Source organism: Lygodium microphyllum, chromosome 8, assembly GCF_053477565.2.
Source record: "Lygodium microphyllum isolate KBCC chromosome 8, Lygodium_microphyllum_v1.1.10, whole genome shotgun sequence".
Taxonomy (NCBI): domain Eukaryota; kingdom Viridiplantae; phylum Streptophyta; class Polypodiopsida; order Schizaeales; family Lygodiaceae; genus Lygodium; species Lygodium microphyllum.
The window spans coordinates 139,222,716-139,241,157 of record NC_141142.1 but is presented as its reverse complement, the minus strand read 5'-3'; the positions used below and the strand labels follow the sequence as shown (position 1 = coordinate 139,241,157).

The 18,442-nt window shown below is 38.7% G+C and overlaps 1 protein-coding gene across 1 annotated transcript; it reads left to right on the top strand.

Moving 5' to 3' along the window:
• Positions 1–13,077: 13,077 nt before the first annotated feature.
• Positions 13,078–17,609, top strand: LOC148032932 (uncharacterized). The gene is made up of 2 exons (XM_087683615.1): positions 13,078–14,989; positions 15,855–17,609. The coding sequence occupies exon 1, from the start codon at positions 13,259–13,261 to the stop codon at positions 14,507–14,509; it is 1,251 nt and encodes a 416-aa protein (XP_087539741.1). The 5' UTR covers positions 13,078–13,258; the 3' UTR covers positions 14,510–14,989; positions 15,855–17,609.
• The last annotated feature ends 833 nt before the right edge of the window (positions 17,610–18,442 follow it).

Here is an 18,442-nt window from a genome sequence, read left to right as displayed (position 1 = left end):
AGCACTAGGCATTACGTTGTCAGAGGGGTTTTTGTCGAAAGGTCGAATCCACTGGGGATCAGAAGTAGAAGGAAGTAGAGATAGGAGATGGAAGAGAAGATAGAGAATACCCAAGTGGTAAACACGACAAAAACAAATCATAATGAATTGAATCAATATGTATTAAAAGAACCTGGAAACTTTGCACTACTCAAAAGCAATCTCCATGCATTAGTTCTCCTGGAGCTCCTTCGTAGACCAAAAACGTGGATCAGAAAAATCAGCTCTTTCTCTGCTGTCCGGAACCCAAATCTGATGGCTCTGTTGGCTCCGAAAGGGGGGTAAAACTCTAGGACACATGATCACAGATCTCCCAGATAACTCCTTCTTCTTTCAGTTCAATCTACAGTTTTCAGCCTGTTTACAGCGATCACGACGCGTGCGATTTCGTCAATCTGTCCTTCTTGTGAAAATCCCCTAACTGGCTAAAAAAACAACTAGCTTTTTGCATGCCATCCTAATCTAGAAGCTTTTTCTAACTTTTTCGGATTTTTACAATAAATAATATCAAAAATAGACTAAAAGTATCCAAAAATCTAGTATTTTTGGATAATCCATGCAACTCACACCAGTACTGATGGCTCAGATCACATTGACTCTCTAGATCAATAGAGAAGTCAGATGATGATACATTCCATACTTTTTCACCCTGTGTCCTCATAACATCACGACATCCACCCCCTCTGAACCTGCACATCCTTCGGTATGTGCCAAAATCCTAGTTGTCACCGGATTCTGAGTCCTCCTCATCCTCTGCAACCATATCCTTTCCTTCTTCATCTTCCATATCTTCATGGCTAGCCCATGTATCATGGCCACTATTTTCTTCCAATTCTAGCAACTCATAGGCAGTAGATTCCCACCTTTTGAATAATTCAATTCTTTTCCCTGATACCAGAAGTTTTATGGCTGTCCCATCCAGCTCATTTAATGCATAAGTAGCATTATCAAACACATGTCTTACCACATAGGGTCCAAACCATCTTTTGGAAACTTTACACATGGCACTATGCTGGTTATCTAAACTGCTATCATAAACCAATACCCAATCCCCATCTTGTATGGTTCTTGGTCTCAATCTATGCCTTTTGTCAAACCGTTTCTTGTTCAGTGTCCTTGCTACCCTTAACTTTGCAGTTGATGCCTCTATGTCTTCTGACTTTCTTTCCAACTATCTAATGCGTAAGGCCAACAACTCCTCTTGATTAAACTCCTCTTCCCAAGGTAACACACTCCATGTAATTATCATCTCTTCTATCGGCATAATAGGTTTTTGACCATACATCAATTCTGCATGCATATATCCTGTAAGAGTACTATGAGTTGTTCTATCAGCCCACAAAGCATAAGGGAGCAATCGTGGCCACTCCTTTACCTTCTCTCCACATGCTTTTGCCAATTCCTTCACAATAGGTGGATGACCTCTTTCACTTTTTCCATTTCCTTCAGGGTTATAAGCTGAAGTTAAAGCAAGCTTTATCCCCAACCGTGCAAAGAAATCATGACCTTCATCTGCATCCAGCTCACCCCTATCTGCTGTAATTTTTCCCACACAGCCATATCGACAAAAGATCTCTTCTAAGAGAAAAGTACATACGGCATTTTTCATCTTAGTACATAGAGCTCTCCCTTCCACTTGATTAATCAAGTCTTTACGAGCAAGCACAAGATACCTCATTTGCCAAAGACCTATAGGCATTGTAACCAAATCCACCACCCACTTAAAATGAAGAGACAGTGGATATGTGGGTTGCAATACATCCTGATGTCTCACAGTTGAATACATTTGACATGTCGTACATGTTTTCACAAAGTGAGCAATATCCTTATACATACCTTGCCACCAATATCTTTCTTTGATCTTTATAAAAGTACCCCAAACACCTCTATGACCAGCCCACAAGCTTTCATGAAATTCTTGCATTACTTTTACTTGTGAAGCTCTGTCACCCAAAACTCGCAATGGCATACCCTGTTTCTTTTTAGCATGTTTCCATAAGTATCCATCTTTTAAGAAAAATCCATAGGCTTTCCTCTTGATCTTCTTAAACTCCTCATCTGACCATTCATCTCTCTTTGTTAATGTACTGAGATATTGACCAATTCTCAACCACTCTCCTGCATATTTGTCTTCCAAAAACACTTCTACACAAGATGCAAAACATCTAAAGTGTCTTCTCTTTGTTGTCCAAGCTTCTATTAATGCTGTAGCAACACCTTGCATTACTAAATTCACTCTTGCAACATCATTTTTAGCCATAAGAAAGTCATCTTCTTCCTCCTCATCCATCATCCCATCTTCATTCTCATAACGTGCTCGAGATAACATGTCTGCCACTGGGTTATCTATTCAAGCAATATGTTGAATTTCAGGGTTCAAAGATTTAATGTATGCAATCCACCAGAGCATAGCAATGTCCGGGGTAGCACAACTAGTAATCATGCCCAATATCAGCAAACAATCAGTCTCAATGACTACATGAGCACCCATAAAATACTCCTTATCACATTCAAGGGCTGTCACAATTTCCCATAATTCTCTTTTAACCTGTGGATATCTTCTCTGTCGTTCAATCAATACTTCAGCACCAAAGTGAATTGCATATCTTTGTCCTTTCTCATTATCTTGCCCAATTGCCCATCCAATCCCAGTTAGGCTTGTATCAACAGTAATAATGATAGGCTTTCCATGTGAATAGTCAGCCTTTCTCAACGTTGGAGCATATTTTAAGAGTTGCTTCAATTTCTTCATTGCTTTCTGATGCTTCCTTTCCCAATGAAATTTCTGACCTTTCCTTAGAAGCTGATAAAGAGCATCGGCTACATGTGCAAATTGAGGAATCCATATCAAATAGAACACACATGCACCCAAGAATCTACGCACCTTTGATACATTCGTGCATACTTCTTGCATTCTATGAATCCCATCTATTTTTGCTGGTGATGGCCTTCGCCCATAAGGCCCACACATATGCCCAACAATCAAAACCTCTTCAACTCCAAAGACAAACTTTTGTCCAGAAAGAGTTAAATGCACCTCTTCTAGTCGTGTCAAAATCCTCTCACAATCCACAATATGGTTTGCAACAAACTGTCTACATCCATGAGCATCCATCTCTTTATTCTTTTCATCCACTACACACCCTTTGATTGGAACATCATCTAAGAAGGGCATAGTCAATTGTGGTATAAAATCCATGAGTACCCTATTCATAGCATTTGTCATGTGTGCCACTGAGTTTGTTGCACCCTGTGGGAGAGTACACATCCGTACTAATTCCAAAGGAGTCTTCATGGTTGTGATATTCCTGCTTTCAATTGCAAGCTGAAATTGATCATACCCCGAGTAAAGATCACCCAAAGAATAGATCGCTCTGCCTACGAAAGCCTCTGCAAATTCATCAACCATAGGACTTGCACCCACATTTCTTATGGTCACTTTATTGACCGGTTGCATGTCTTGAATAAATCTCAAAGCCCCATTCTTTTTGGGCACAGTAAACCAATGATTTGAGTACGGGGCTGAAGAAGGCTCCAAGATCTTCATGCAAATCTTTCCATTTAGCAAATCCATCAGTTTTGCTAAGTAAGCTTTAGGCACTGGAAAAGACCTCAAGTTCCATGGTACATGTGGCACAGTAAATATGACCATAGGAAAGACAACATTTGGATCCGCACAACCTATTTCACTTGGTTGAAATGCAAATGCCTTCCCATGTCTAGCCAACATCTGCATAAAATAGTTTCTCTCAGCAGGCAAAAGAAACCCTTCTGCACCAACTTTCAATTCCTATAATGTTTCAGATGTAAACTGATGACCTATATCTTTAGGATCCCGTAAGCTTGGCTACCTTGACACTTTTTCATACATACTCTCACTCTCTGGTGGAAGTGGCAAAGCAATTGGTTTCACCTTTTTGTCAACTGTCTTATACTTTGTCTCCACAAGTGCTTTAGCCCATTGTAATCCTTTCTGCTGAGCAAACAATGTTATAACATCATATATATCCAAAGAACATACTGATAACACTTTGTTTTCAGCCTCATTTTCTGCATGTATAGTTGCTGAAATTTCAGCCATAGTGTCAGTAATATTCAGCCCATAAAAGATGCCTGAAATGCCATCATTTTCAGCTAACAGTCCCAATGATCTCAATTTCTTAATAGCCCGTTTCATAGATATGCATTCCGCCCTACACATAGCTTCCATAGGCTTAAACCAACATGAACTGTTTGTTGTAAATTGAGAATTACCAATAGTAAATACATGCTTCGTTTCATCAAGATGAGTACACCCTCTGAACAGCACTACTGTAGCCCCGCATTGTAGCAGTGCTTAATGAAAATCCAGGTCTTTGAATTCCCTTGCATTTGGAACCAAAGGAGACTCTCGAAGCGTATCATGATTTCTAGGATGATTAACACAAACAGTAAGAAATTGGATTGCTTTCCTCCCATCTTTGCTTCTGACTCTTGCATAAGCAAAACCATCATCAAGTACCTTTGTTTCTATATACAATCCTGTAATATAGGGCTGTCCCAAAATCACTGCATATGAGGAATTATCTTGCACAAAGAAGTGTTGCTCTTCCTGCACATCACCAATTGTCACTTTTACATTAAGACATGCAGCATAGAGCTCCCTTGAAGAATTATTTGCAGCCCTCATACGCCAACATTATCAGTGTGCACCATTTTCATACAATCCCCGCTCAATGACATTTATCTCAAACCCATGGTCAAGTAAAGCAACACAAGGAGTTTCATGCTCCCCTATTTTCACTACTGTTTCAGTGGTAGCTCTAGCCCAATAATTTCTTGTGTAGTGACTTTGAGGAATAAATCCTAGAGTCTCTTCTCCATATTGTTGCATTTGCCTTATTCCACCATGCATATTGCTACAAGACAATGCATTTTCAGTCACTTTCTTCTCTTTTCTACACGTTGTCCATTGATTAGTAGTATCCTGCATAGATAATCTTGTACTTACTTCATGCTCATATTCAACCCGAATACCCAACAAACCAGTTTCCTCTTCAAATTGCAGCAATGCACTAGTGGTATCACCAAGAAACTGACGCTTCCTTTTAATTATGTCAATGATCTCATCATGAAATTCTCTCTTGGCAATGCAAGCACCTCTCCCAAGGTGAATTCCACCCGACTGTTTAAGATCCGTTCTTCAAGAACCTTCTTAAGATCTGTGGTTGTCTGAATGTGAGATTGCAGCTTATATCCTAACTGCTTGCCCTTCTTTTTGCCCTCTTGTTTGTTATCCTGTTTTTGCTTCTGACTGACCTCTTCCATAACATGCTCGGGAGATGGCTGATTTGCAGCTTTAGGCTGATCCACACTTCTTCTTGTCATTCTTTTAGATGTCCCTGCAATATCTTCATCTCTTTTTCGTTTTTCTTCCACAAGTACATCCGTGTTTTGTACCTTTTTCTAAATATGCATACACTGAATATGCATCTACCGATGATTCCCAACCAGTTATGCCACGAATGTCTTGCCCTGCATGAGACATTTCACTATCAGTGACCTTTCTCTTTTCAGCTGCATGTAAAGCATGTGTCCATATTTCAGCCTTTTGGACCAACCATCACTTGGCCATGCATTCTATACAACTGTAGACCAAAGTAGAAGCATGTACCGCCACATAAGCATTTCGGACAGCCAAGTCTTCCAACAACTTCTGTATACCTCCCTTTCCAAAATTCAAAGCAAGAGGGAACCCCGTTTCTTGTGCATGGATCTTGCCATCTTTCCAAAAGATAAGCTGTCGTGCCAAGGCCTCCTGATAGGCAGCACAATCCTTTCTCTTGTACTGCAAAATGTCACACCACATACATCTTTTTCCAGGCTTAGGGACTGCTGCCCGTCCCCTTTCCTCTTGTCCTTTTTCATCCAATTTTGTAACCTTCAATTGAAGATCTTGTATCCCTTTGACCAATTCATCTAAGACATCTTCCCTAACAGAGGGAACAATAGCAGGTACAGCCATAGGGTTAGCCACAAAAGCGGGTGGCTTATTGGATACTTCAATTGTCTTACCCGTAACAGTGGGCAAGCTAGAGACATGCAATCTTTCTCTTCTTTATGCTTCTTCACAAGTGTAGTAATAGCTTCCTTGACATGTCTCCACTCTGTTTTCAAACTTGTCTCTGTAGTTTGATCCTCCAGCAAATCATCAAGCTTCTCTTGAAGCTCAGGATCAGCTGCTTGTAGAAACAATTCAATTTTCTGACTTGCAAGAGCTTGCTGTTTTGCAAGATCCAACTGCTCAAATCGACTTTCAAATTCTCTTAACAATTCCGTAGCCACAAGACCCTTATTGGGTTGTATAACCCACTCTTGAAAAGTCTTGTACGTAATTAAACTGGTGTCCTCAATGTAAAATTCTTCCCTGAGTGTCTTCTTGAAGGCTACCCAGTCAGCATCCTGCAAGTATATTTCACTAATCCGTGCTTTCAGTTCATGAACAATAACATGTACAAAATACCAACTCCATGCAGATTGAGCCACTCCAAAGAATTCCATCTTCTGAGCATAGGTATATACATATGCAGATACATTCCTGCCATTGAATAACTTCACCTCACGCTCAACTGCTTGCAAAGCATTCATCACAACACTTTCTGTTTGAGCTGAAGCTTGCATCACATGTTGTTGTTGTTGTTCCTGCATAAGGATATTCATATTTTGCACCAACTGTTGCAAAACATCATTGGAGATTGTATTCAAATATTCTCCCATCTTGTATTTCCTTCTTCTGTGATGACCTTTCACGTCGGGTTCACCAATGTCAGAGGGGTTTTTGTCGAAAGGTCGAATCCACCGAGGATCAGAAGTAGAAGAAAGTAGAGATAGGAGATGGAAGAGAAGATAGAGAATACCCAAGTGGTAAACACGACAAAAAAAATCACAATGAATTGAATCAATATGTATTGAAAGAACCTGGAATCTTTGCACTACTCAGAAGCAATCTCTAGGCATTAGTTCTCTTGGAGCTCCTTCATAGACAAAAAACGTAGATCAGAAAAATTAGCTTTTTCTCTGCTGTCCGAAACCCAAATCTGATGGCTTCGTTGGCTCCGAAAGGGGGTAAAAACCCAAGGACACCCAGGACACCTGGTCACGAATCTCCCAAATCACTCCTTTTTCTTTCAGTTTAATCTGCAGTTTTCAACCTATTTACAGCGATCGCGACGCGCGTGATTTCGTCAATTTGTCCTTCTTATGAAAATCCCTTAACTGGCTGAAAAAGCAACTAGCTTTTTGCATGCCATCCTAATCTAGAAGCATTTTCTAACTTTTTGGATTTTTACAATAAATAATATCAAAAATAGACTAAAATTATCCAAAAATCTAGTATTTTCGGATAATCCATGCAACTCACACTAGTACTAATGGCTCAGATCACATTGACTCTCTAGATCAATAGAGAAGTCGGATGATGATGCATTCCATACTTTTTCACACTGTGTCCTCATAACATCATGACAACATAAGTCCAAGCGTAAATTTCATTATTAAAATTATTACTCTATTTGTAAGTTATAAGTTTAAACTTCTTTAGTAATAATTAGATCATTGTCCTTAGTACTATTAATTTATTTATTTTTTAAATATAGATTATTTTAGAATATGAGATTTAAGATATGCTTTTATTGAAATAAGCTTTCTTTATGAAAAACTTGTTATTTTTTTAATGTGATTAAGTTTAGAAGGCGTTTCTAGCTTTCTTTATGAAAGCAACAGGATCGCGTGCAAAACAAGAGAACAGTGTAAAAACTTAGTTTTTTCGTTTCTCCCTTATTCAGAATTGGAATTCAGAGCTTCAAGAGTCGTTATAGGGGTTTTGGCACGCTCTGGATACGATGGTGATGTCTAAACATCAAGATTCAGAGCACAAAATTTTCTACAGCAACTGTAGCATGTTATAAGATACCTCTTACCTTTTAAACTCTGTCTTTCAATTGATATTTGTAATTTCTTTATAATTATATGTAAGATATGTATGCAAATATCCATGTAAAACTATAATATATAATTAAAGATGGCAAACTTTGGCTTTTGCCATGGGGGAGGTTAGGCCCAATTGTGCGCTTTTCTCTTATCTTTCTTAATTATATTGAGTTATTCAAATCCTCTTATGTATTATAATGTTGTTTGTATTTAATAGTTGAGATGTTTGGTTTATTAGATTTTTTCACTAAATTCTTTGTTTATGATTGAGATTTAATTTGCTAGATTTGCCACGTATTCCGCTTCGCAGCATTGGTATCAGAGCTTGGCTACGCTTCGAGTTTTCAATTGTATGACATTAGTATATAAAGGCAAACACCGTGGAACAATCTCAATCTACAAGACAAATCACTACAGATGAACATTGCACATGTATTTCTCGTGTTTTGGATAGCCTTATATCTACAATTGATTGACTCTAATCGATCTAATTTATTCTTCTTTGAATTTGGATTATAGCACGGACTTGGTTATGCAAGCATGATGTTATAGCCAAAAAACTTTTGAAGTTTATTTCATAGCTTTGTTTTATTTATAAAAGTTTCAAGTTTAAGCGTACTAAGTCTTTATTTATGTTACAAGCTATATAGAAGAGGCACTTGAAAGTAGTCTAGCTGTTGCATATGCTTCACCATAAAAATCCTATCGAACAACTATTTTTCAGGTAATATAACTTTTTTTTTGTTCATATTTTGAGGATGGTGTAAAAATAAAAGTTTTAGCACTTAGAAAGATCTACAATTTTTATTAGACACATATTTTACAAATTCTTAATATTTAGTGAGTTATTTGAGTCCTAAAGTGACCTTGAATGTAAATTTCACAGCAGTATGCAAAAAACTGTAGTAGTAAACTTTGAGCCCTATTTTTTATGACCTTACCTTCAGATTTGGTAATCCATCATAGGGACATGAATTGTAGAACTTTTTGTTGTCTACAACTCTCTAGTTATCATCATGACCTCATTCTATCTACAAAGAAAGTTATTTATCTTGAAAGTAGGTCTCTTAGTTAACCTAGACTTAGTAAAATTTGTAAATTTTAACCTATACAAACATCTAATTTCCTAGTAGGATAGCTTTTAATCCATTTGGAATTTGAGTATACTCCCAAAAGAAAAAGTTTACCTTATACAAAGATCTAAAACTTATATTAGACATGGTTTTGTCTAAATATGCATATATTAAAAGATAATCATATCTAAATATGCCATAGAACTTAAATATTACTATTTTTTACCAAGAGACTAGTATTCTATCGAACTTTAGCCTTATCTTTAATATGTTTATTTTTAAATTTTAGTCTTAGTCATAAGTAAATGTTTTGTAAAATTCCTTATAAGCTCCAACTCTCTAGTTATAGACCAACTTGATTCACAAGAAATAAATTGTTTTTAATTCAAAGTAGGCCTTCAATATGATTCTCACTCTAATTTTTGACGATTATAGTATGCCTTTAATGTTGTTGTCTTTTGATTTGATAGACATTGAGACTAAATTTTTTTCTTCAACTTCCTAATTTTGTTGCGAATCCACGCTTTCTAATAAAGATAGAGATTTCCAATCAAGGTAAGATAGGTAAGTCCTTTTTTTCCCCCCCTAAAATTCTTAGTTAAATTTTTACTTATTACTAAACTAGAATAAAATTTTTTGTTATTGTCAATGCTTTGAGTATGAGACCTAGCATTCATAATATTTATGTCTTATCTTTTGACTCTCTTACTCCCATGAAAGACATCTATAGCAATAAGACTAGTTTTTAATGTTATTAGAATCAATTGTTTATTAATAATTAGACTCTGATTGATTCATTCATGTCTGATACGAGATACTTGGTTCAATTGAAGAAGTGCAACGGATGACCGCCCGAGCCCTTAATGCTTACCCTATACTGCTAGCTCCACATTGAGCAGCTAATAGCAATTGAGGACAATTACTATTCCACCCCAGAGGTATGATGCCAGGAGGCATATTCCATAGTGGATTCCGTGAGATTTTGCGGTGGATTCTGTAAAACTATATTTATTTGCCAAGGCTTGTATACAAGGTGGATTCCTTGTGCGAGAAGTTGACGAGATGCTTGTCTTTTTCGGGTGTCATGTTAATTTAATGTGCACGTGGGTGACTCCACAGCGGGTGATTCTGCAAAATACATATTTAAATTAATGGACGTTTATGAGTTTAGAAAGCACTCGTATTAAATTAAGGTTAGGACAGAGTTCCAACCTATTTATTTATTTTGTAGTTGAAGACTGCTAGGTATTCACAATTATTTGTTTATTTTATGCTGCAAAGCGGAACACGTGGCAAATCTAGCAAATCAAATCTCAATCATAAACAAAGATTTAATGAAAAGATCTAATAAATCAAACATCTCAACTATTAAATATAAACAATATTATAATACATAAGATGATTTGAATAACTCAATAGATTGAGAAAGACAAGAGAAAAGCGCACGATTGGGCCCAACCTCCCCCATGGCAAAAGCCATGGTTTGCCATCCTTAATTATATATTATAGTTTTACATGGATATTTGCATACATATCTTACATATAATTACAAAGAAAGTACAAATATCAATTGAAATACATAGTTTTAAGAGTCAAGAGATATCTTGTAACATGCTGCAGTTGTTGCAGAAAATTTTGTGCTCTGAATCTTGACGTTTTAACATCACCATCGTATCCGGAGCTTACAAAAACCCCCAAAACGACTCTTGAAGCTCTGAATTCCGATTCCGAATGAGGGAGAAAAGAAAAAACTAAGTTTTCACCCTATTCTCTTGTTTTGCACGCGATCCTGTTGCTTTTATAAAGAAAGCTAGAAAAGCCTTCTAAACTTAATCACATTAAGAAAATAACAAGTATTCTATAAAGAAAGCTTATTTCAATAAAAGCATATCTTGAATCTTATATTCTAAAATAATATATATATTAAAAAAACAAATAAATTAATAGTACTAAGGACAATGATCTAATTATTACTAAAGAAGTTTAAACTTATAACTTACAAATAGAGTAATAATTTTAATAATGAAATTTACGCTTGGACTTACGATAACGCCTAGTGCTACCCAAAGCAACCGCTGCCTGCTCTACACATCAACTGAAGTATTCACAATTGTTTATAAATAAAATAAACAAACAATAGTAAATACCTAATAGTCTTTAGCTATAAAATAAATAAATAGGTTGAAACTCTGTCCTAACCTTAATTTAATATGAGTGCACTCTAAACTCACAAATGTCCATCAATTTAAATATGTATCTTGCGGAATCACCTGCTGTGGAGTCACCCACGTGCACATTAAACTAACATGACACTTGAAAAGAATAGGCATCCCGCCAACTTCTCGCACAAGGAATCCACCTTGTGTACGAGCCCGGGCAAATAAATATAGTTTTACGAAATCCACCGCAAAACCTCACAGAATCCACCGTGGAATATGCCTCCTGACATCAAGGTCGGCTTTAAAATCGGCTCCTCTCAGTTCTCAACAACAACATATAGAATACATCATAGTTGCTAGGCATTAACAATACTTGATGCAAAAGTTATATGTATAGAGGAGAATATGCACAAAAGCAACTTGAGCTATCTAGTACAACACAAGGTAGGCTATAAAGGTTACTTGCGGAATTAACTGGTGCCAAAGATTTTGCACAAAAGGATGAAATAGCATGTGTAATAGTAGAAATATTGCAAATGGAGCCCAAACAAACTTGAATGAAAAATCAGATGATATCAAGTGTAATGAGCTCCTATAAATGCTTGCCAAATCTTGTCCTAATCAAAGGATATGAAGCACGAGTATTAATGACTTTGCTTGAGAGGTCGTAGCCCATTCTGATACTAATTTTTCGATTTTGGGTTACATAAATGCACACACACATCTTGAGGAGAAGAAGCTCAAGAGCACACAATACAAAGTGTATTGAGTGGTATCAATAGAGAAAATCTATAATACTAAGTATGCCCTGGAGTGAATTAGTCATATATATATAAGGTTGGGGGGAAAATAACCTCCTGGAGAGGGAAAAAAGAACCTCAAAATTCCTAACAGTGTTTAAACACATCATTACTGACATATGGTAACAAATACCCATGATGATGTTGATGGTATTGCTTATCTTATGAAACCTGCAAAAGAGAATGATGAGTGCTAAACCTTTATGGAACTAGATTAAAGCCAAACTATGAAAATAGATTTATATTTGGTACGATTGAAGATTTGGCAAAGCAAATATTACAATTGACAGTGAACTATATATGGCATCAAGTTTGATTGTAAGAGAATAACATATGTAAGTCGATTAATGTAGCATGATAGGAGTCTCTAGTAGTCAATGAAATGCTCTATCATGTTGTAATGACTAGGATGAACCATAACCCTAATACCAATTGGCATCATGTTTTCCTATTTTAGTATGGCAATAATCATGGGATAAAGAAATTTGTATACAACATTGACTTAAGCCAACAAGAGATGAATATACATGTCCTAAAATTAGACATACGAATTAGGAGTCAGTTGACTTAGAGAATTATGAAAAAAACCAATCATCAACAATGTGCCCTTGAAAGCTATTCAAAACCTCTTTCCTTCTTGTTGTAGGGCTAGAATGGTGTAGCAAAAGCAAAATCACTCCCTAAATAACAAGAATGGTGGCTCGTTGAAACCTTAGCCGATTGTCATGTGATGAGTGCCAATTCAAGCAAAACTACATACTAGGATTTAGAAAATTCATTTATATCCTAGAACTAGTTGATGAAACTAGCTTTCATGGATAGGTATTCAAAATTAGTATAAAAAACTAGCCTAAAAACCAAAAACTTCGGCTCTCGAGAACAACTTGATAGAGAATTGCAACCACACATGGGGATGCATTGAAAAATTGCAACCACCTAGTAATTGGTTTAATTTGAACTAAGTCGGCCAAATTCCAATTGACAAGTTCGGGGTTTTGAAAGGGGTTTTCTAGGGGAATCAGTTTGCAAACCAAAGAGGGCAAGTTCGGGGTTTTGAAAGGGGTTTTCTAGGGAATCAGGTTGCAAACCAAAGATGGCAATGGGAACAAGGCTGAAACACCAGGGTGCAGTAACGTGCCCTACGACAATGGAAGGGGAAAATTAACACGGGTCTTTCTGTTTGCTGTTAATCACAGACAGACAGACAAGAAGAGAGGAGATGGGCTTGGTCGATGTCGTGAAAAAGGCCCAAACCTTGGACGCTGCAAGGCCTCCCGAGGACGCAGGTCTCTTACATCTGCAACCATCGTGGGCGGACCATGACGCAGGCCCGCAAGAACAGCTCGTCACATGGGCTTCCTCCTCCATTGGCACAGAGGATGCCAATCCCATCAAACAAAGACTGCGTGAAGAGGAAGCTTTAGTTGCAGCCCTGGAAGGCGGACTTGATGCCCCTGCCCCCCCCCCCCTGCGTTTGCTTGATGGGCTCCTGTCACCCTATCTCCAGAAGCAGCTTCCAGGTAACGCACTTGCGGAGACTGGTGGAGATAGAGCATCTGGTTTCCTTATGCTGTTGCAGGAGGCTGCCCCACAGGTGGGTCAGAGGCTTCTCAGTTCCTTGGTCAAGTTTTGCATTGCCAGGACCTTCTGGGATGGTTTGCAGAGCATTGTCGAATCCCGCGCTCTGACTGGCAACACCCATCCCGAGCTCGTCTCTGCCCTCATCGAACATGATCAAGCTCTCATCTTGTGCCTGTGGCTGAGGCGAGTGCCGGACCCACGTTTTCCAGATTTGCTCCTGGTTTTGAAGTATTTTCTCAAGTGCGCGTATCGAGGTGGCAAAGCTCTGTCCGCAATCCGCTACCAGTGGCAGAGTTTGGCATTGTCTTTTGTTGGGAGGATTGCCAAGGGGAATGAGCATCCTGAGCTTCCAAGAGGCAGTAGAGCCACAAGGCGCAGAAAGAAGAAAGCGTCTAGTGAGGATGCCACTGCTGCCATCTTGCTGGCTGCTGCAGTCGATCAGTTTCAACCATATGAGCTATGCCTCCATGAGTTGGTTGCATCAGGACAAGATGAATCAGTTCTCACCTCTATGCTGTCACAGCTTGACACAAATGAGGTCCTTAGACTTCTTCTCTATTTGGAGAAATGGTTGAGGAAGTATTCCAGGCAGTCAGTTTTATATTCATCACACAGTAAGAAAAGGGACTTTCACGTTCCTTCACTTGCACAAATTGTTCAGTGGACTTCAATGTTGATAGATTCACAATTTACCACTCTGGTTCTTTGCTCTGATTTTCATGTGAAACTTGGTACTATTCAAAACCTAGTAAAGGGTCTTGTTGAGGCAGGCTACAAGTTTGCACCTTTGATTGGTAGCACTGAACACATCAGGGAGAATGGTCCTCTACCATCAGAGGGTTCTGCCGGTGGTCATGCAGATCACGTTATTGAATTTTTAGAATTCTGATAAGAGAAGGTGAAGTTTTATGCATGCCAAACCTTTGATGTACTGTTCTGATCAATTTTTTTTCCTCTCATCACTGTCATGCCAAATGTCATGTAAGGCTAGTGTATTTCTTTGAAGGATTCAATATCAAATGTTTCCTTCTAATTTGGCTCTGTAAGAAGCAATATTAATGTCGAGTGTCATGGCTGCTTGCTTTTTGCATTTTCCTAAAGATGCTGTGCTCAAAGTGGCATTCAATTCTCGCCAATTAAATCTCAGTAAAGTGTGACAATATGTTGTGCACATATGGAGAGGCAATCACACTGTTTTCGCCCTAATTTGCACAAGCAATGTGCCCAAGAAACTGGGCAGGAAACAATGAATTCATTCCTTTCTGGAGAAGACCTTTGATCCTGACCTTCAGGTGAATTAGCATCTTGGATGAGACATGGAAAAAGGCAGCTGTACCCACCCTTGGATTCATCTAACCAGCTGCTATAGGTATGTTGCAATGATCTGTAACTAGTGCTAATTTGAATTTCGCTGGTTCGGGGAATGCATATAATGTGTGCACATGCACACTGGAAATTCAGTCGTTTGAGTTAAGTGAATTATCCTGGCAGTAAGCTGGCATAGTGTCATGGTAATAGGCTGTTAACATGTGTTGGGTCACTGGAGGTATGCACAAAGTAGTCAGCAAGGCAGCTGGTTTTGGAATAGTTAAGTGGTATGATCTGTTATTAGTGCTAATTTGCATTTTGGTGGCTTTGGTGAATGCTTATGATGCACTAGCATGCACAGTAAAAGTTCTGAGGTTAAGTGACCTTTGTTGGCAGAAAGCTGGCAAATAATGGGCTGGTAGCCGGCTGTTAACATGTGTGGTGTCACTAGAGGCATGCACCAAATTGATTAGCAAGTAGCATTTTGCTCTGTATATTTGGCTATAAAGTTATTTCACATTGTTTCTTGGCACTTGTACCCTTTTGGTTATGACAGCAACCAGTCAGATATTTAGGTTTACTGGTATCAGTGTAGACATGGTGCTGTCTTTAGCCTTCCAATGCAGATTTCTACCCTTATAGTGCCACCCAACTAGGTTGATAGATACACATTGTTATTGTTGAGCTTTCTATGCTTAGCACCCAGTTCTCAAGTCTTGAAGATTTAACCTTGTGAATTATGAAGTAGAAAGCAGAAGAATACCAAACTCACAAAACTTGAGCAAGTAGAATGTATGTAGGGCAACTGGAGGGCTATCTGTTAGAACCTTGTACCCAAATTTTTTGTTATTTAATATTTGTTTCGTGACACGTAGGAAATCTGAAAGGAACAAAGAAGGGACAAGAGATTTGTAACCTTGTAACAGGTCCTGGAGCCAGCGAAGGCTCCTCTTTTGAAACTTGCCTCTTCAAATTGCTGGAGGACTGGTTACAATATTGGAGCAGCTTGTTGACCAGAAGAGTGGGCAGCCATTGATCGTTGGGCCTTGGGTTATAGTCCAAGACTGAAGGATGACTCGGGAGGAACTGATGCTTGGTGGACTGAAGTTTACCCTGTTGCAAAACTCAGGACAGACAGAATCTGCTGTTTTTTTTTGGTTGGAACTTGCAGGGATGGGTACAACAATCTGAAAGGCAGCAGGCAGCGATTATTTGGGACCAAGAGAGGCTGTTGCAAGCTGAAATGGGGGTTTTTGGGCATGGGGGCTTAGCAGGGCAACAGCAACAGAAAACGCTACAGTTTGGTGTTCAGATTGGCATGAATGCCAGTGATTTGCAACAGACTTGGGTGAGTGAATGGCAGTTGGGAGGCTGAAAACTGAGCATGATAAGAGGGGTTGCTTCAAATCAATGGGGGTGGCAGACACAGCACATGGTGACCAGCAAAACTAGGGAGTGAAGGTAGCCAGCAAATGCAACAACCAAAAATTGCAGGAAAGAGAGAGCTCACATTTGCACACACTTACAGTTCATTGTCTCTTTTTCCAGTAAATGTAATTAGTGCTTCTTCAGTAGCAAAAAAATGATAACATAGAGATTGATGTTCTCAAGCAGCAGCCATAGTGAGGGAAAGTGGAGAGATGTTAGGGAGAGAGGAACTTGAGATAACACTTGTGAATATATGTGCCCATCTGTGTTGGTGACATTGCTTTAATGCAGTTGAAAGGTACTCGTGGTACTACAAATCAAGTTGGTTGGCTATTGTGATATTTTCCACTTGCAATGTTGACAAACCTCAATAGTTCTCTATAAATAGTAGGAATTTACTAGCGTATATACTGATGCCGATTAGACATTGGATGCATGCAGTTTCTGGTGCAGTTTTTGATGTGTTGGAGAAAAGATACTTTGCACCTCATGAATCTATCATTGGGAGTGGGACAAGTCATTACTTGATCATTCTCAATTATCTAAGACTGAAGACAATGGAGGAACAGGACTTAAACCAGAGATGTGAAGAGTAAGATGGTAAGTATGAGGGATGGAGAGTGGTGAACATGACCTTGAAGGGAGCGGTAGTGCTTTAGGACCTCTTTTTTTTGTCCCTTGTGCGTCCTTATGTACATAGATTTGTTTCATGCCCTGGTATTGGAAGTGTTTAATATGCAAATTGCAAGTCAAGTCGTTGCATTGGGGGGTTCTTAGATTGGATGGGTTGATTGTCCTTGAACCAGAATGAATGTAATGTTTGGGCTTAGGTTATGCAGTATCACCTTTGATTATTTTGTGGCTTCTTTGGAGTTGTGCAATAACAGTGTGCGTTTTGCAAATGAACCGTGTTAAGCGTGCAGTGTGGGTGCTATAGAGGAGTCTGTCTAAGGTCTATGAAGTCATGCAGTTATGTATTACCTTTGATGATCATGTGGTTTCTCTGGACGTGTGCAATAGCAGCGTGTAATTTGCAGGTTAACTGTGTTCACTATTAAGGGATCAGTTTGGATGCTACAGTGGTGTCATCTGAGGTCTATAGAGGTCTGCATGGTAGATGTGTAACCACTTTCATGGTTGATCTTCAACACATCGTATCAGTAGTCTCATGATTCAGATTTTGGGTAATCTTCTAGCTCAAGTGGATGATGCCCGTCAATGGGAGTGTTCCTGGTTGTATGTGTATCTCACTGGGATCTAAGCACGAGAGAATTGATGGAGAATCAGTTAATGGCAATTTAGTTTATTGTAGTAGTAGTTTTTTTTGGGGGGGGCGCCGTGGCGTGTCCCCTCCAAATATTAATTGACAGAGTGGCCAAGTGTCACATTCACTTTTTTTGCTGTGCAGTTAAGCTAGCTTGCATGCCAAGGAAAAGAGAGCATTATATGTTGAAGTTTTAGTGGTGACTTAGGGTTGGAGATAGGCCTTGTAGTTGGTTTGAATGATTTGGAGCATCTTCCAAAATTTCTATACAAGTGCATGTACCCAATGTTGCAAAGTGATGCTAACTTGCCTTTGTTCGATGTGGCGATTCAAAGGACCCTTGTGTCAACTTAACAAGCATGTTTGATGAGCTACACACAAAGCAACTTCCAATGGTGTTGAGAATGATGCATACGAGTAGTAGGGACTTCATTCACATAATACTCTAAGGTTCATTCTTCCAATAGGGCACAAGCTATTGTTGCTAGTTTGATGATTGTTATGCCCTCTTGAAGGTTATCTTGGTGTTGTTTCTTTTCGAAATGTGGTCATTTAATGACTTCTAATATTGGATCGGGGCTTCAAATGGCATTTGAGAACAGAGAGGGTGATAAAAATGTGGGAGGGCAAAGCTAGTTGATCATCGCAAAGATGGAGGTGTTCTTTTAGAGCTTATCCTCGTCATTAGCTGATGGGCTTAATGCCCCAAAGTCCATGTCTCCAATTCGAGAATATAATAAAATTGGCAACATCTTTCCCTCATAAGACATGTTTGCTATTTCCCCTTCAAAAAGATGGCTGCTGATTTGACCATGCTAACAA